This window comes from Dermacentor silvarum, chromosome 7, assembly GCF_013339745.2.
Source record: "Dermacentor silvarum isolate Dsil-2018 chromosome 7, BIME_Dsil_1.4, whole genome shotgun sequence".
In the NCBI taxonomy this organism is placed as follows: Eukaryota; Metazoa; Arthropoda; class Arachnida; order Ixodida; family Ixodidae; genus Dermacentor; species Dermacentor silvarum.
The window spans coordinates 49477415-49497682 of record NC_051160.1 but is presented as its reverse complement, the minus strand read 5'-3'; the positions used below and the strand labels follow the sequence as shown (position 1 = coordinate 49497682).

The 20268-nt window shown below is 46.0% G+C and overlaps 1 protein-coding gene across 5 annotated transcripts in view; it reads left to right on the top strand.

Annotated features, from left to right (window-relative positions):
* Positions 1-19889, top strand: part of LOC119459503 (uncharacterized) — a 137768-nt gene extending 117879 nt beyond the window's left edge. For 2 of the 5 annotated variants that reach the window (XM_049670617.1, XM_049670614.1), the window contains exons 2-5: positions 8807-8906; positions 12444-12536; positions 15408-15515; positions 19741-19889. In XM_049670617.1, coding sequence (XP_049526574.1) covers positions 8807-8906; positions 12444-12536; positions 15408-15515; positions 19741-19760 — 321 coding nt within the window. In that variant the 3' untranslated portion in view covers positions 19761-19889. The remainder of the gene's footprint in view (positions 1-8806; positions 8907-12443; positions 12537-15407; positions 15516-19740) is intronic. The other 3 variants (XM_049670616.1, XM_049670615.1, XM_049670618.1) reach the window with 2 other exon arrangements.
* The last annotated feature ends 379 nt before the right edge of the window (positions 19890-20268 follow it).

The window sequence follows — 20268 nt, the reverse complement described above, 5'->3', positions numbered from 1 at the left end:
TTTCGACTGTCGATGGTCTCTTCTCTTCGAGTTTTTCTTCATTGAGAAGCTCCTGGAGGTGCTTGCGCAGAGACACGGACTTGCGTTGCAGCACCGTCATTTTGAAGTGGTCTTTGCAGGTCGTGTAGTGGTTTGCGTTCACAACGACTTGGAACTCCTTAACCATATCTGTGGCGAGTGCCGAGACAGCCTCGAGGAACCTCGCGCGCTGCGTGGTAATGCGCTGGAGGTCGAAGATGGCCTCCACCTAAGTAAACCAGGCTGCAGGTATTTGCGGTCGATTGTACGGCAGGTGAATCTGCACCGTGACGAGGCCCTCTGCGCTGGTCGTCGGTCTCTCGTTCGTGACCTCCTCAATGACGTCGTGCTGGCAGTACGATCACTTCCGGTTCACCACGCTAAAGCGATCGATGTTTGGCCCACTAGGCATATGTGAGTCGGTGAGCGAAATACCTGAGAACCGCTTCTTCGGCTCCTGGTACTTGTCCTATAGGACCAGTACCAGGAGCCGAAGAAGCACATTTTCTTCTTCTAACCTGGCAACTCGCAGCACGAGCACGCAATATATAAAAGGCGGCCGAGGAATATGGCGATGGCTGCTAAGATAATTTAAACTGCCTAACTTTTTTAAATGCATAAGGATTTCTATGCCTACCGAACGAGCAAACCGGAACGTCCGTCACGTAAGATGAACGCAATGGCTCATACTCCTGTATGCAAGCAAATATATTTAGGCGACCTTGATGTTCTAGTTAAGTGCCTTTAATGGCGTTAGTCCCTAGATCTTAGGGTAACAAACGTCATTCTCTTACCACACCAAGAGGAGCAACTTACAACATTTCCTAAGATGCCGGCGGAGCGCGCGTTAGGACATGAACAATGAATGGCTCATACCACCTCAAGCAATGGCTCATACCCTTGTAAACGCGGACTCCCCTTTACGACGACAGATGAGAAGTGAAAATACCCTTCACGCAGCCCATGGTGTTCCGAGAATGCCACGCTATTCCACGTTATATGGGCGTATCGTGCAATCGCTACCTTACCCCTTATTTAACACCCGAGCGTGGAGCGGACGCCATCGCATCCGTTTTTTCTGTGTCCGAGTTGCTTCAAATCGTCGATGAGAAACGCCGCGATCCTTCGATACGAGCCTTCACCGACCCCGGCTGGAGTCAGCGCCTAGTGACGCCTCTCTCTGGATGTTTCGCCTCAAGTAGGGGACATTATACCGCCACAATTTTGATCCCCACAGCCCGGCCCTGACATTCTGCTCGTTATTCCATCACACCTGCGTTCGACTGTCCACCGCCAACTTCACGGTGCTCCCTTGGCTAGGCACTTGGGCTTCGCACGCATACACAACCGTGTAAGGCGTCGCTTCGCTTGGCCGGGTATCGACCATTCCGTGCGACGTTACGTTGCCGCTTCTGAGCCCTGTCAACACCGGAAGAAGCCCTCCACGTTTCCTGCGGGATAACTCTAGTTATTCGACGTCCCGGCCAAACCCTTTTTCTCCGTTGCGCTAGACCTTCTTGGGCCGTTTTCTCTCTCGGGCTCAGCAAATAAATGGGTCGCCGTCGGTATCGACTACGCTACGCGGTATGCAATCACAGGAGCGCTCCTGATAAGCTGCGCTACTGAGGGCACTGACTATCTACACTACGACATCATTTTTTATTCTACGTCAGCTTTCTATCGCCAGTCTGTGACGACATCCTCCGCTCCTGCTCGACGAAGCACAAATCCAGCACGTCCTACCAACCACAGACCACAGGCCTCACGGAGGAGCGCCTCAACCGTACGATCACCGAAATGCTTTCAAAGTGCGTTGCTGCCGACCACCACGACTGGGATCTTCATTTGCCATTGTGACGTTCGCATATAATACATCGTGTCACGGCACCGCCGGCTATTCACCGTTATATCTCCTATACGGCCGAGAGCCTGCATTGCCCTTGGACACCTTGCTGCCCTCTCCCGCAAGTTCAGGCACTGAATACGCCCGCGACGCGATTGCATGCGCCGACAACGCACGACAGCTCGCCCGCACCCGTCTGGAGGCCTCACAGGAACATCAGAGACGCCTCTATGATTGCCACCATCGCGACGTGCACTTTTCGCCTGATTCTCTAGTGCTTCTCTGGTCTCCGATCCGCCGTGTGGGCTTTTTCCCAAAACCGGCTGTTGCGTTACAATGGTCCATACGGTGGTGTGCTGCGTTACGTTACCGATGTCACATATGAAGTGATCCCCGCCGACCCTTCAGCGTCATCGTCAGCTGCAAGTGGCGTTGTTCAGGTAACGAGACTAAGCCATATCGCACACCTTTCACTGTGGATCTGAAGCTTATGCTAAATACGCTAAATCAAACCAGAACATGGTTTTATTCACATATGAAGCGCGATTAAGCTGTTGCGATAATACTGTATAGATATCATACAATGTTATCTAGCGATACAATTCGAGATGGTGGCAATTAAGGTAGTCGGCATGATATAACATAAGCAAATGTGGCTTTTCGAATTTTTGCAGACTAACGAATCTGCGCTGAAATAAAATTTTGAATGGTATCTGCACAGTTCCAGCGATTTATACCCGCTGACATGGTAGTATCGCGCAATTACAGTAAATATGCATATAAATTTTGAGCATGTTTATGCAATCATCAATTCTGAGGTCGCGCTCCACAGGCGTTTGTGAACATGCAGGCTCACAAAGAAAAGACACGCAACCCCACTTGAGTATAACAAAGGTTGTTAATGCGGATAAAATTAGGTGGAGAACTTCAACACATGCTACATCGTTTCCCAAGTAGTAACCTCCGAGCACAACATAGGTTACAAAAATCATGAGTGAGAACAATGAAGCACTATGGAACCAAGCACCAGAACACACTGAGGACCAAGTCGCACAACATAACTCTTAATTGTTGGAAAAAGGAGAAACGTATTTGTTGCAAGGATAAGAAAACCGCAACATACAACGAGACGTAACCATTACCGTTATTTTACAATCATATGTTTCAGGTGTAGTAAATGTAATAATGTACCTTACTAAGAAAACGTTTCGCCCACGAGGTACCCATATGTCGTTGGGAGCATCTTCCGCTCAGTGACTCCACTCGACAAAATATGGAGTCGTGGAGGAATCGCCAAATAATGTATAATACATATGGCATGTAGTATGATTAGCTCGAGTGCGTTAGTGTATTAACGATGATACATAAAGACTACTGTCAATTTGAAAAGTGCTATCTAATAGTAACGACAATAATTTTCGCTTTTGTTATTCCTTAGCTTTTGTTATGTTAATAATCAGCTTTTGTTACCGATTTAAAGTTACCGTCTAGCTCTCTCGTCTCGAGGGACAAAAACTTATTTTATATCTTGCAAAGAACTCAATGGAGACGGATAAAGCCGTTCCTTCCAGTTTACTCATCTTCTTTTTCTTCTTCTCCTCCGGCACTCGCGCCACTTCCTCTTCGTCTTGACGGCACTCCACATTCTGCGGGGCCTCTGACTCCAACCCTCCTGGGATGGTGCGGGATGATGTTCCCAAGGGAGCTCACTTCTATTATCGTCGCCGGAGTCTCGTAGGACACCGTCTTGAGAATTCCTTGCTGGTTTGCCGTTTTGGTGACCATGTATGGACCACTAAATTGGCACTTACGGCCGTTCAGTTCTTTCTTGACGAGTATTAAACTGCCAGGTTCATCCACAGGTAACTTACGATATTGCCTATTGTAGAACTTTCCCTTCATTCCGAATTTATATTTTATTTGCTGTTCCGCTGTCTTGGGGGTCTCTAGAAGAATAATGCGGCCGCCAATTCCTACCTGATGATCTGCAGGAAGCCAAGGACTTGCTTCATTTGCAGAAAAGTATGGACTGCAGCCCAACCCCTCCGTGTAGGTGTTATTGTGGTGATTCACTGCAGCTTCCAAGGCCCATTTGCACCCACCAGGGAAGGTGGGGTATAAATCCAAGTACTTCTTGAGGTCACTAATTAACATTTCTGCAAGCGCGTTGCCTTCCGGATGGTACGGACTCGAAAACCTTAGAGTGATGCCTCTCTGTTCTGCCCATCTTATGAGTCTTTCGCTACAAAAGGCAGGTCCGTTATCGGAGACCAATACTTTGGTTGCCTCGAACATAACTCGTTCCATTAGGGCGATTACAGGTTGGTATCCTCTTTTCCACATTTATCTGCTGCCATTCTTGTACATTCGTCAATGGCGACAAGGAAAGCCTGCGTCCTCCGCACCCCTACCCTCTTTTTTACTTCAGCGAAGTCGATGTGGACAAGTTCAAAGGGTACGCCCGAATACGTGGGATTGACCACTTCGTTTCCTCTAGGTTTGTATTTGGCTTTGGCCATTTGACACAGGTGGCATGCTCGGACATATTCGTGCACGTCTTCTTTCATACTTTCCCAGGTAAAGCATTGGTTTATCTTCCTGAACGTCATTGAAAATCCATCATGCCCACCCGATTCGGCGCTGTCGTGATAAAGTCGCAAGATTCTTGGCAGGAATGTCTCTGACACGTAAAACTTCTCGCTTTGTGGCCGATTTTCCTCTGTTCCCTCCCAGTTGTCGATGGCGCACATTTTTTCCGTATTTGCTATTGATGGAATATGCAGCCTCGATAATGCATCAGCTTCTGGTAGCTTGTCCTCTGGTCAGTGGGTCACTTGAAATGGGAATTGCTGCAGTTCCTTAATCCACCTCGCAATTCTGCCTTTGGGTTGCGAGAGATCGAGAAGATAGGTAACTGCTTTGTTGTCCGTAAACAGCTTAGACTGTCGACCTTCAATATGCGTTCGGAAATACCTTGCAGCCATTACCGCTGCAGATGCTTCCTTTTCTGTCTAGCGTAGTTTTCTTGTGCTTTCGTAAATGTGTACGAGTAATAACCCACAGCCTTGCCTTGGGGCGCTGGTGGCTGAGTCATCCCGTCGGTAGAGGATAGCCCAAGTTCCGTAAAGTGATGCGTCCGTGCAGAGCTTGAGAGGCTTTTCGAAGTCCGGAAGTATCAAGACCGGATCTAAGGATATGATGTTGACAAGTGCTTGATATGTTTGTTCGCAATGTTGACTCCAAACAAACGGTGCACCTTTCCGTGTAAGAGATGTCAAGCACTTCGTCATTGTGGCATAATGTGGTATGAAGGCGCGAAAGGTCCAGACAGACCTAGAAAAACTCGCAATGAATGCAAATTGTGCGGCCGAGGTAATGCCTGGATCCTCTCTACAGACTCTGCTTTGGTGTTTTCGTATGTCAAGAATTAGCTTTTTCTGACATTTATTTTTAACTTGGCTTTACTCAGTGCTTCCAAAACCTGTGTTAAATGCTTTGCGTGCTGGTCCTCTGTTTTAGAGTACACAATTTTGTCGTCCACGTAGACTTTACAAGATTGTTCAGTACAAGCAGATAGAACATTGTTCATCATTTTTTTAAACCAGGCGCCCGAGTTCTTCCAGCGAAATGGGAGCCTGTTGTATTCGTACACATCGAACGGTGCAACAAAAGCTGTAAACTTCTTGTATTCTTCTTGGAGAGGAACTTGTCAATAACCTTTGCAGAGATAGACTTCGCGAAAATCACTCATATCCTCCAGTTTCATAAATTATGTCATTGATCCGTGGCATAGGATATGGAAACAAAGCCTGTCTGTCGGTTTATCAATCGGTACTCCGTGCACAACCTGAAAGTACCGTCCTCCTTAGGCACAATTGTTAGAGGTGACGCACACGGGGATGTCGAGGGCCTGATGATGTCAGCATCTAGAATTTGTTGCAATTCGTTTTTGAGCCATACTTTCTTCTCGTGAGATGGCGGATAGAGCATTCTTGCGGACTACATTTGTGTCTCGCAGCTTGAATGGAATTTCCATGAAAGACGTCGCAGGAAGGTAGGCTCTGACGCAGATGAGGTTAGGATACGTTGTCAGTATCTCTTCTGGGTTTCTCACCGTACTAACCTGCGTATCTTGTGCCAAGCAGCTTTCTTCGAAAGTTGAGTCAATTATCAGTTCATCTTCCCAAGGTATTTTTAACTTGAGGGCGCCTCATGTCCGGCCTTGACAGCATGAAAGAAAAATTCACGTCATTCATAAGAAGTGGCTTAACCTCGATTGTGCGATTCTGGTCTTTAACAATAACTGTTGTCCAGTAATGCAGAACTCTACTGCTGCCGTCGTAACTTTGCACCTCCACTGCCTTATCTTGTCGGATTTCCCTTTTGTCTGCCAGGACCTTACTGATGAGTATCACCGACTCTCCTGTGTCCACCAGCACATGCGTGCCTCTGCCACTGATTTTCATTTCGGCATGAAGAACGTTAGTCTTCAATAAATATACAACGGCCCTGTCGTTGTATGATATAGATGCATTGTGCTTAGAATTTACCTGGCTTTCCATCCCATGATCTCTCTCACGCTTCTGCGCTCATATGCTGTCGAGTTACTGTGCTGTAGGCGTCCATTTTACCGACATATTCATCTTTCTTCCCCGTAGTTAGATGTCGATTGGCTTGCGCAAAGGAGTGTACAATAACGTTGTTCAGGGCGAGCAAGAGATCCTCGACGGTCTTAGGAGATTTAGCCAGCAGCTCTTTTTGACTTTGTTCATGCTTAGCTTAATCAATTGCACAACTGATGTGCCAGGAAGGCTTGCGTCAGCGAGCAAGACTAGCCTTCACTGTTCATAAAACTATTCTTGAAGGCTTCCGACTTTGTGTCTAAACAAAATGGCATTGTTCCACCGTTCTAACCAGTTAATTTCAAACGATGTCAGGAAGCTCTGTTTCCATTGACTCCACGTTGTCACTAAGGCGGTCTAAGATGCTCATGTCGAGCCACTTTTTCGCAATTCCCGACAACAATGGCCTGAGGCTTCTTACCTTGTCAGTGATTGAATTCCATCGATTTTGTTGGCAGGCGTATTCATAAAAGCCAATCCTCGTAGTTGCAGCCGTTGACAAACCATCAAAATTGTCCGGTTTACTGCATCACCTTTCGGAGTGGCTCTGTGTCAAGATGTTCAAGAGCTGCGACTATTGCTCGACCTGCTTTGGCTGCATCTGCAGTAAGTTAATCATAATATATATAGTATTCTGTCCAGAAGGTGAGTCACTTGACGGTGTCTGACAGTAGGTCTTGTCATGGTGCATCAAAGGGCGAAATTCAGTCGGACCTCTCTCTGTCAAGGACACACGCCTTGCTGGTCACGCCGATGAGTGGCTCGATCGGTGTAGAAGACCCGTCCGTGTCAGCGTCGCTCTTGTCACTTGGACGGTAGCTAGCCGGCGTGTGCATCTTCCCGTTCGCCGAGTCTTCTCAACGCGCAGTAGTTTAGTCCTCTGCGACTGCGCCAAAACGTAAAGAACTCAACGGAGAGGGATAAATCCGTTCCCCCACCTTATTGAACTTCTTTTTTTTTCTTCTCCTCCTCCGGCACGCGCGCCACTTCCTCTTCGTCTTGACGGCACTCCATAATATTTAAATAAATCTTTCCAGCTTCTTATTTTTAAAGAAAGGTTCCAAGTGTTTTCGGTCTTTCATTGTTCCATTCAACCTTCAGGATTCCGTCTAACCTTGTCTTAAGAATAGACGGCTAGGTTAAATCTGCTTGCGCAAAGTCCCTGTGATTTCGCAATATAAACGATGTGCAAAGGAAGTGACCCACTTGCTGTGCTAAAGCTGGTATCACTTGGTGACGAACTTTATAACAGAGTTTTTGGCCTTAACAACAAGCGTTGCAGGTAAGCATTGAATAGGAAAGCTGCGCAGCTGCAATTTTTCTTCTTAATGTCAACTAGATATCGGCTATCCCCGTTTGCTCTCTGATTCGCACAGCTCCCTTCCTGCATCTTAACGTCACGCCTAACAATTTTTGTTCCATCAAACTTCACGTGGTCCAGAGCTTCTCTGTTAACCTACACGTTTCTGCATCATAAGTTAGTACTGCTACAATGCAATGATTGTACACTTTTCTTCTCATTGACAGTGGTAAGTTCCTAGTCAGGATTTGTTAACGCCAGCTGTATGCACTGCAACATATTTCTTCATCTATTAACTTCTTTCTCATGATCACGTCCCCTGTGAGTAATAACCTAAATAAAAGTACTCCTGCAGAGACTCCAGATTCTGACTGGCGAACATGAATTCTTGTTTCCTTGCCAAGTTATTAAGCATTACGATTGCCTTATGCATAAAAATCTTGAACCCGACTCTTACACTTTCTCAGATAAGGCATTGAATGAGTTGCTCCAATACATCCCCAGGGCTGCTGAAGAAGACAATGTCCTCTGCAAACAGGAGGATGTTTATATATTTGCTGTTGATCCTCACTCCTAAATATTTCCAGTCTAATGGCTAGAATACTTTCTTCTAAGCATGCAGTGAATTGCATTGGAGAGATTCCGTCTCTTTGCCATGCGCCTTTCTCAATTGGTAATTTTCTACTTTGATTGTGAAATAAGCAAGGTAGCTGCGGAATCTCTGTAGATATTTTCCAATATATTCACGTATGCCTTAAGTACTATTGAACTATCCAAGGGAAGAAAAGCGCAGGCGAGGATGGTACAACACAAGGATGGGCGGGGGGGGGGGGATGAAATTAGGAGAGTTGGGGGTGAAAGTAAAAATAAGCTGGTGCAAGGCAAGGTTAATTGATGATCGCTGGAAGACGACTTTGACCTGAAATGTGCAGAAAAATAGGCCGATGGTAATGATGATGATGATGTTTGACGAGATGGGGCTCTGCTGACAGAGTGCTTGACAGATGTCTTTTTTTATTACAGCTTACAATGCAGACAAAGCGCACGGTCCTCAGTTGTTTCCTCGTACTTGCATTTCTGCCAGCAGTGCTATCAGGCTACGTGAAGGGCAATAATGGCAGAAGCAAGTATCCACAGATTTCTTATTTCTCACAGTGATTGCTTTTGGTATATATGCAAGAAAATACACGTAATGTGCATTGTCTTTATAGCGCATAAATTAGGGATAAATATTGAATGGCGAAAAAATAATATATTTGTGTATGTTCGATTTGAAGGAAAGTCTTTCAGAACTTCGTTTCGTTATAGCGTAAAATAGGTACAGAAAAATGTTACCCTTATATGGAAAACAAATTGAAATCCGATATATTAGGTAATGACGAAAACAGAAACTACGTCACAATATTACTGATGCTTCACCATTCAGCGATTTCCTATTTTTCACTTTACCATAAGGGCAGGACGGCAAAAAAAGCACCGATAGCAGACCACACCTGCAAGTTTGATGAGAGGTATTTTCTTTACAAACTCTTTTGCTGTCCAATGTTGCATGGCAGCCCGATGTGGCATAGATGACTAGGAATCGAATCAGCAGCAATTCGAGTTGAGGAGCAGAATGGTTCATTACCGGTCATAAACAGGGTCGCGGAGAGTAAAAAAAGCAAGCATTTCTTTGACTGTGTTGATGGGAACATGTCCATTAGTACAACACATCTTGACAGCTTATTTCATATCAAAATAAAATAATGAAGAGGTGCCTGGCATGGCAGCACCAATCTCGAGAACGTCGCCTTTTTTACCGGAGACCCAACCTAAATTGGAAGGTGTGCAAATATATAAAAAACTCAAATTTTCAGCTACACTACACTGTTATTACGCGTCATCCAATTCGAATGACTTTGCAAATGTGAAATATCAAATAGCATCCCTCGGTAGAGGCAGGTAGAGGCATGCGAACACCAGACTGCCAGAATATGGACGCCACATGTCATGCCTTGTTATAATTAGCTATACGGGTGGAATTCTACATTGGGAGCCCCATGCTGCCATTATTGAGGTTATTGTCCTCCAGAATCCGCAAGTGTGCAACAATTTTGTGAACATGGCTAGTTATTCAGAGCACATTCTTTTGCCAGCTATTTATTTTGTGTTTAATAAGTGAGAGTGAATCGGATTTATGAAGGTACGAAACCGAAAGCATATCGTTAGAAGTTTTTCAAAATGCACGCCCACACAACTATAAATGCACATAACTATATATATGTAAAGTTACATAAAGGTGTTCTTCCGAGTGCGAAAGAAGCACGCGATTACACGCAAAATTACCACGCGAATGGCCGCTGGACGCAGTTTGCGGGTATTCGCGGGCTTCTTTCACACCCGGAAAAACACTTTTATGTAACACGTATTGAGCAACAGAAAGCTGTATCGGGAGTTTGTCATGTTGCTCTACAATTTTCTAGTTGCCACTTTTCATCTAATTAAAATATTGTTAAGTTGCATAATCATTTACGGCTAATTATGTAATTATACCGAATATATAAAGCGATTACAGACAACATTTAATTGGTTCTGTCCAGCTACTAGACATTTTCATATTTTTAAAGATTGGTGCAAGTGGGGCTCCCTGTATATGTGTTCGTGTGTGTGCGCACCTGCATTTATTCGCAGATATCTCCGCACACTCCAAACAGTCTCAGATATGCATTGAACTTCTTCTACCGCTCTATCCAGCGATCAAACTTGAAGACTTATTAACGACAGTGCCAGCGTTGTTTTCACGTAGTCTCCATCATACCGCCGTGGCCGTTCGACTCTCGTCACGGGTTCACTAACACTTCGAATGAAAGTAGCTTGGCTGCTCTGGAGACTGTACAGCTCGGTATAGAATTTTTCCGCTGCTTTTACTATGTCATCGAAATTGCTGATTATGTCACGCTGGTTGTCTATCAGTGCATACACCTTGCCTTGTCCTATGCCAAGTTTCCCTACACTTATTTCATGCTGCGTCCATAATTTACTGCTTCCTCAATTTTTTCCACGTTATAATTTCCAATATCTCTTACTTTCTTCTTGTTGGTCAGTTTTGACAGCTCAGCGAATTCTTTCTGGTCTCTCGACTTTGACACTTTCATGTTTTGTCGTTTCGTTATTAGGTCCATTGTTAGTTGGGTAAGCTTACCTACTGGATGCCTTGGTGCCTTACCTCCCACTGCAATTGCTGCTTCTGAGATCAGCCTAGTTACGATTTTATTCGTTACCACTATGTTGTCTACATCTTCCTGCTCTAAAGCTGCATATTTGTTTGCGAGCACCAATATGAATTGGTCTGCTTTGACCCTTACCAAGTCTAGGTTCGCGTGTTTCTTCTTGACTATTTTTATTCTTTCTCTCTTCAAATTGCGAGAACTCCTAGACCTCACTACCTATGGTCACTGCACTTTACCTTACCTAACACTTCTAAATACTGCACAAATGGTGGGATCGGCAGAGGGTATGAAATCTATTTCATTCCTTGTTTCTCAATTAGGGTTTTTCCAGGCAAACTTCCTGTTGCTGCGTTTCCAGGAGACGGTATTCATTATTCGGAGCCTATTCCTTTCCTCGAATTCTACCAGCATCTCTTCTCTTGTTTTCCTAGAATCGATGCCGTAGTTGCCAATTGGTTGCTCACCAGCCTGCTTTTCCCCACTTTTGCATTGAAGTCGCCCATGACTACAGTACACAGAGATTGCACCTTTCTGATTTCTGATTCAACATATCCATAAAACTGTTTTATTTCTTCATCATCGTGACCGGAGGTTAGGGAGTATGCTTGTACTACCTTCATTTTATACCTCCTATTCAGATTTATTACGACAACTGCTACTCGCACAATGATGCTGCAGAATTCATCAATCTTGCCCGCTATGTCCTTATGGACTAGAAATTCCACCCCGAATTCTCTCTTATCTGTGTTTGTGTGCCTGTGTGTGGTGGTATGTAATTTCCCTTTGGGAGAAGTGGTGAAGTATCCGAAAGGCCCATAGGCACCTCTATGAAGGAAAAAAATTGAATATTTTATGCAATCTTTCATCCCCTGTTTGTTTATTAAACAGATGCTTTATATGTACAATATGCTGAGCTTGAACTGTACGAGAAACCTTGTAGAAAATAATGGTGTCTCTTTTCCAAACATATACAATGTGATAATACACTGGTCATGTTTTGCGCTGGCAATATTGTAGAAATCAATTATATTTGCAAAATAGATATATATATAATAGCAATGTGGATAAACGTTTTATTAAAAGAAATTTCCACAGAAACTTTCTCACGATGACGGCAGACGTTTATTTTAAATTAAATTATAGGGTTGTACGTGCCAAAACCACCATCTTATTATGAGGCACGCCGTTGTGGGGGACCCCAGAATATTTCTGACCACATGGAGTTCTTTAACGTGCGCCTAAAGCTAAGTACAGGGTGTTTTCTGCATTTCGCCTCGAAATGCGGGCGCCGTCGACGGGATTTCATCCCGCGACGTCATGTTTACCAGTCCAACACCATAGCCACTAAGCAACCACAGCGGGTAAGACGTTATCACGACTAGCATTTCAATGAAATTGGCAACTGCCACATTCAAAATGTTATTTACACTGATTGCGTTCTCTTTCTTTAGTATCATTGCCAACAGAATGCTATCCACATTGCGTTGAAGGTCTAAAAGGAGCATGTTTCATAAATGCCAGCAACCAATGCCAGTGCCACTGTGGTAAGATTTTTATGTTTTACAAACATTACTATCATACCATCTTGCCACAAAAAGTGCTAGCCTAACTTTCAGTGAGTTTTTTAACGCATATACGTGTTAGAGTTCTTAAGTCTATGCAGGAAGAGCACAAGGCGGGGATACACACAGCCTTCCGTGACATCATTGCTGCTGGATGTTATAAGGGCGCGCTTACTGACGACGCACATAAGCGCTTTTGGTTCTTGACCGACATGCCTTGTCGGCAATACTTCACTGAATACTAGGATGAAACGCGTATCCATTGGCCTGCCAAGCGTCGATATGGATGAATGTACAAAGCGCCTACTGAGTGTAGAGGCTGTTGGAAGCCAGGCGTTAAAGAAAACGAAGTTAAATATCATTCGGCGAAGTAAAGCATTGTGCTGTTTTTGAAGTGGGTTTACTGTTGCAGTATAAAGAAGGATGAAAGCCCGCGTCCCTAGCGCGCTTTCACTCGCACATACAGCATACAGCGCGCGGAGACGAGTTCATCGCCGTTGGGCGTCATACGGAACCTCACTGCGACGGCGGCGCCGATGGCAGAAATCCACTTGGAGTGCCCATTTAATTGCTATCGCAATAAAACGCAGCGTGCCAGAAAGTAATTGCACAAAAGCTTGTGTGATGTCTAGAATAATTAGATTTTGCGACATGTCCATGAAACCCGCCCACTGTGAAGCAAATTTAATCCAGACGTTTGAATCATGAACAATAATAACAAAAATTACTTAGCAGGAGACATGCTATCTCATTGTAAGAGGTAGCCTATGATATGAAGATGTAGTGAGCCGCAAAATATGGCATTCTGCATTGCACCGGAGCCGCTTACAAGGCAACAAGCACGTAGTTATATGGCTTGTATCAATCATTTTAACAGCGGAGATGTTTAAGCACTTGGTTAGGCCGCGTTGCTAACAAAACATGTCACAGTTTCGCCCTAAGGGCGAAGCAATTAATGCGATAGCAACACAGCAATGTCATACGAAGTAAGGTGAGCGGCTTTGGTAGCAATATGAATTGTAGTAAGCATGAGCTGATTAAGTAAGCAGGTGTGCTGCGGCGTAAGTAGACCGACATGAAGAGAGACTCGATGACCACGAGAAGGCGCCTGTGAAACGGTGGTGTTGATGAGAAGCGCTTCTCGTGGGCTGCGCGCGTGCGAAGGGACACACCTGTAGCGCTGCACTGCCGATCCGGGCAGCATTACATGTGTAGCGTGCGTTGGAAAATGTGGCCCGACTATTACTAACTGAATGAACAAGCGTGGTGTGAGCGCCCACAAACAAACATGAATAGATCACACTGAATGACTGCAGACAACGACTGACAAAACGCTGGCAGCAAGCCCGTACGCTGCAGCGGGCGAAGGTACGTGCGGTCTATCGCTTCAACAGAAACTGAGCGGCGAATGCACGGCGCATAAAGGCCAGAGCCGTGTGGAGATAAGAGACGGTGCGGCGAGCGGCGAGCACGGTTGTTGGCAGGGTATAAATGCCTCCCCCCCCCCCGCCCCCGCTCCCTCCGGCGCTGGCTTCCCGCTTCCTTGCTTGCGCGTGGGAGAGATAAGAGACGGCGCGGTCGAGCGACGAGCGCGTTTGTTGGCAGAGTAAAAATGCCCCCCCCCCCTCCCCCCGCTCCCTCCGGCGCTGGCTTCCCGCTTCGATGCTTGCGCGAGGGAGATTGAGTGCGTTCGCTCTCCGTGATAGCGCGCGTCCCCGCACGCTTCCCGGAAGCTCGGGCATACGGCGCGCGGTGAAGATTTTATCTATACGGAACCTCACGGCGACGGCGACGGCAGAAATGCGGTTGAAGTGTCCATATCGCAATAAAACTGTGGACCGATCCTCGAGGTAATTCAGATAGGGTCCGAGCGAAAAGACGCATACTCCTGTGAACGAGCGAAGCTGTTTAAGCTCGCGGATGGTCCGTCGAGCGTACGTCGCAAAACCTCCGCCTGGAGGTGACGTCACCATGCGTCGACAGCAACGCTTCGCCAGCTGCGTGAGCCGTGACGTCATCGCGCGCGCCGCATCGCTTTGCCTTAGCTTTGCCGAGCCATGACGTCACCGCGCTGTGCGAAGTGGTTGCCGCGGCGGCGCAGACACGGAGCTCACGGGATATATAGCTCCGCGTCGCCTCCGCGCCGACACCAAATCCCCGCCGTCTCCGCGCCGAGCACATCGCCGCGACGATGGGGTGGCCGAAGAGCGTCCCTCCCGAAGCAGAGGAATCGCTGTGCGAAAGCCTCCGCGCCGCTAATCGAGAGCGCGTGAGTCGACTTCGGCCCAATCCCGAGTGTCGTGCCGCCGAAGCAGCGGCGAAGCGTCGGTGATTCGCAGAAGATCGGGAGTTACGAGCCCGCGAAACCGAGGAAAAGCGTTTGAGGGTGCATAAGCCTCCAGATATACTTTAATGACCGAGTGTTAGTTGCTCCTTGGACTGTCGATCGTTCCGGAATCATCTTGCGCAAAACGTGTCCGAGTCTCGAAGCATAACCTCGCAAAAACGTCGCCGAACTGAGATAAAGGTAGGTGGGGTCGCCAGCTTCGCTGTTTGCCCAGTCTTCACACCAGCAGTGTCAAGCTGCCCCTAATTGTTTTTCTTTCTTCCGTGGAAGCTGTGAACGCCTTCCAGGTTGGGCGAAAGAATTGTTGTTCCCACAAATATGGTATTCACCTGTGCGGTAACTGTTTTTGTGCTGAGGTGTCACGCGCCTTGCATTACCTTTACATTTGGAATATGCAATATAATTTATCTTATACCTAAGATATAAAGGAGGACGCTTTAGACAGTACACGGGTACTTGATATGGCCACGTTTTTGTACAGTGCCCTTTGTACTTTTTTTGTACAGTGCCCCATAATTGCAACGCCTGCGCCATTGTGCGAGAGAAATATCGCTGTTCCGGAAATGAGATTCACCTGTGCAATATTAGGAATCAGTTGTGCGAGTGCGGTTGTGGTGAGTACACGACTTGTAGTTTCTGAATATTTGCGATTTTACGAAATTTAAGTTCAAGTCTCATATTTATATCACGTTCTATAAAACAGAAAAAAACGCCAAGGCGTCCCTACTGCGTATCATATGTCAAATAATATCATGGAGACAACTGATGATATTGCGCCGATGTATCCGTTTCGCTTATTCCGCGAAAGTGACTGACAAATATTTTTATTAAATCAGGCGAGTGAATGATGAAGTTATGCCATGTATCTGTGTTTTCTTTTCACTCATTTAAGTTATTCCTTGTATGTTCTTGCGTCAGAGAACAGTTAAGTATTTATAAACTGCGCGATACATGTGTACTTTCTTCCTCTCTTTTTTTCACTACTACGTTGTATGAAGGTGCTCGTACTGTTTTCAATAAGAGTAAATTATCGCCTTGAAAATCACTGAGTTTAATTGCAACTCTTAACCTAATCAACTCCCAAGGGACGAAAATACGGTCCTATATGCTGGTGACTACTCGTACGTGGGCATTTCAATTTGTTATGACACTAAACACCCCGGTTTCATCGTTTTATTGCATTCTTGATATCGAAAAGCTATTATACCATTGCAAGTAGTAGCAATCGACGACATAAAATGAATGAAACAGAAATTAATCACAAGCTTGACACCCGTGAGCGTTGGGGCTTGTGTTTCGTACATATTCTAGAATTCCGTCACCTCAGCGTTTAGATAAAAAAAATGTCGCAGTTTCGCCCGAAAGGCGAAGCATCAATTGCGGTAGCAAATTATTAGAGAGCTATTCGGAGTAGGGATAGTAGTTTTATCGGCTGCATAAACTTGGACACATTCGCTTACTAACTGAATTAACAAGCGTGGTGTCAGCGCGCACAAGCAAACATGAATAGATCACACTGAATGACCGCAGACAACCACTCTCAAAACGCTGGCAGCAAGCACAGCCGCCGCAGCGGGCGAAGGTTCGTGCGGTCTATCACTTCAACGGAAACTGTGCGGCGAATCCACAGCGCATACAAAGTTCAGAGCCATGTGGAGATAAGAGACGGTGCGCGCCACCGCCACAGCCGGGCAAAGTACAAGCGCAGTTGTTGGCAGAGTAGAAGCTGCTCCCCCCCCCCCTCCCTCCCGCGCAGCTTCCCGCTTTCTTGCTTTCGCGTGGGAGATTAAATGGCCAGTTCCCCTTGCGCCTGGTTGCAAGATCGCATTCCATGCCGCAGCACAGCGTCGCCCCGCCTCCCTCCATCCCATACCCCCACGGCCTTTCGCGCGACGGTCGCGTGTTGCTTTCCTCCGTGCGTTCGCTCTCCGTGATAGCGCGCGTCTCCCGCGCGCTTTCACTCGCGCATACGGCGCGCGGCGACGATTTTATCGCCCTTGGACTTTATGTGGAACCACACGGCGACGGCACAAATCCGGTTGAAGTGTCGATATAATTTCTATCGCAATAAATACATGAACCTACAAGTACCATGGTAGCTGTTATCGTTGCCCCGTTATTATATAAAAGCGAAGTTCCCTATACATATGTACTAAATGAAAAAGCGTCTAAAAATGCAAATGAAGTATCACCATTACATACAGCATTCACCTCCGTAATAAATTGGTAAAAGCCGCGCGCCCCGTTTAACGAAACAATATTTATTCCAAACATTTGTGCTCCAGGAATATCTAGCGAATATTTATTGCGGTTATGTTATAATAGAAGTGATGAATTACACTGAAAATTACGTATGCTCCTTTTTTAAGTTGCCACAAATGCATATCCATAAATGAATAATTTATTCTTGCTGTTACCGGATGCGGGCATACTTTGTCTCTTAACATCTTTGACGCTTCTTAAAGGGGTCTTGAACCACTTTTTATCGAAGTGGAGAAATTCCATTTTAAGGTAAAACAGGCTATTACAGAAATACTCTGCTGCAAAAAGTACCTAAATGCGTTCAGCAGATGGGGAGTTATTCGCAATGGAACACCCCGCTAGCGGTGCTTCTGCTCCTTCTTCAATGCCTTGCACTGTGAAGGCTAGGCCGGAGCGGGGCGTGCCCAAAACGCTCCACCTACTGACTTTCAGCATGGCACGCAGTTCAAATTTGATATCGGATGCTCACCACTTTCGATTTCGGCGCCTATACGACGCGCCAAACGTAAGTCATACGCGGTTGTCCTCAGCGAGCCGTAGTGCGTTCAGTCAGCGGACTTCTTGCGGCACCCCGCGACCGGTCGTGTTATCTACGCTACATAGCAGACCGCAATACGTGCAGCTGCAGTGCGTATGAGCAGCGTTTGCTTTGTGCATAACAGAGCTAGAGTGCGTACTCGCGCTCATATGCTCATATGCGGACCAGCTGTGTACTGCACCAACTTATCCGACGGGTTGTAGCCATATTTAACTTGCACATTTCGAAGCACTCTCAACAGCTCAATACGAAGCGAAGTCTCCCAAGGCATCTAACCAGGAGCGGCGAGGAGTGAGCGCGAGCTGCTAAGCGTTCGAGTGGTCTGACCTTAAATTTCGCGTAGTTCGAGTCTAGTTTTGTGTTCAAATATAGACGTTATTAGCGAGACCCCACAGCTACGACATAAATAAGCAGGGTGGCCAATGTTTAATTCCTATGAGGGCGGCCGCGGCCGAGCGCGAGCGGACGATAGTCGGCTTCTTCCGAAAGTACGTAATTATTAGACAGTTTTAGTTTAGTGTTGTTACCGGAATAGCGGGCGTACCGGAATAGCGGGATCGAAGTGCGCATGCGCAGAACGCTAACCGACCCATACCGTTTACCGTGCGCACGCTATTTCTCAGAGTTAACGTTATCGTGTTAGCGTGGTGTACGTAGTGTACGTAAAACATGTCGGCGGTCCCGGTCGCCCGCTTCGAACTGAATTTGGCATTGTTTTTGTAGAATTCACTTCGTTCGTAGCAAATGACTGCGTAAACGGCTTTCGCTTAGTCTCATGCCGCTTCGCCGAGAGAGTGTTATGGCTAATCTTGAGGAATTTTCGAGACCGCTTCTCGTTTCAAACGCGCCTAAGCCTAACGAGAGAATTTTTTTCTGAGATGCGAGCGCCATCTGTCGCTAAAGTCGGGAGTTAGACGCGACGACGGCATATGGCCTCTGAGATGGGAGGATTTCGGAGGCTATGGTAGACAGCTTGTACTGCTTGTCTGTTTCGTTGCAGATCGACGGACATGTGAAGTAAAAATACAACGCGCTCCTGGCTTCCATTGCGCTGCCTATCGCACTTTCCGGACGCACAGACACATAGAATTAGGTGCCCTGTGTATGCGAAATTCAAAGCGTAATGGAATAGCGTCCCGCACGTAAACTACGCTATCACGCTATACTAAAACTCTCTTTCTGCAAAGTTCGTTTGCGGAACGGTAACGCTATTTCCCGTAACCCCGCTATTACGCTAACGCTAAACTAAAACTGTCTATTGTCGAAAAGCGAAAGCAGATTCTCGCTTACTCCAGCCTGTTCAATGAACTTCGTCAATAAATAAACATAGTAACAGTAGGGAGAAGCGCACTGATGCAAACACTCTTCTTAATTGATGTCAACTATTGGCCAATAGTAACCGCATATGGCAGTCTGCTATATTACAAAATAAAGCGCCCAGAAAAGAGTGAGGAGCAGGCTTATGTTGAATAGAAAGCGTTTGAAAGAAGATGACTTCGGAGCTCCGCTTGCGAGCTCTACGCGACGCGCACGACTGTGAAACGTGGCTGCGATGTTCACAGCAGCGCATACCGTCCATCGACTATGGCTTTTCACGAAGCCCGAGGTATGGTTCAAGATCCATTTATAGTACTCAATACAGATAGCTCTACAGGTAAAGGTAGTCTAAACATTTATAGCTCATTTATTCAAAATATGGTCTGATGTGAGTGGGCTCATATTTTTCATATCTCGAACTATCTCCCACAATTTTGCTTCAACAAATTATACATTTTTGCAACCAAGCCATTCTGAAGTCATTCCTAAGCAAACTTTGTCAAAAGCATTTCATTTAGAGAATTACCTAAAAAAACGCTTAATCACACGCTGTGATACTTACAAATGTTTTCTATCGAACAATAGATCAAGTTTTAAAAATAATTGTCTCTTATTAAGTCACTGATCGTCTGAAATATTTATTGAGTACCAATTTACACGTTGTAGTAATCATAAGTATGCTAATTTAATTATGTTGTCTGTTCCTTACCCATTCTTCGCAGTTCCGCCGGGATTATGGTGAGAATAGCAGCTGCTGAGTATGAAATTGGAATCCAGGTTGTAACTAAGCTGCATATTTTTCGCACGCTTGAGGACTTCTCTCTCTTAGATATGCACGTAATAAACATTCAATAAAGATGCAATCCTTTTTTGATAAAGGAGCAAAGGTGTTTTAGCTAAATAAAAGAAAGAGGCTTCTTTTTGTAGGTTTCATTAAAATACCTTGCATGTACTTGGTTTTTCGCAGGCATTATGTGGAAAGTAATCAGTCCTTTCAAGCAACGGGTTTCGCCCTCAAAGGCTGCATCAGGTAAAAAAAAGCGCACTCATTCCACTCTGTGAATGTGGGCTACCCGCGGAGCTGTTCTTCGGCAGTACAAACTTACAAGCGGCCTCCCCAAGCGAACGCACACAACATGCTAAGTGCCTATTAGTTTCCTTCCTCAGGCGCCGAAATGCCGCCGGGTGGTTTGTTAGCGATCACCTATCACACAAAATGATTGATGCGCACTACGGCCATTAGCGCTCCC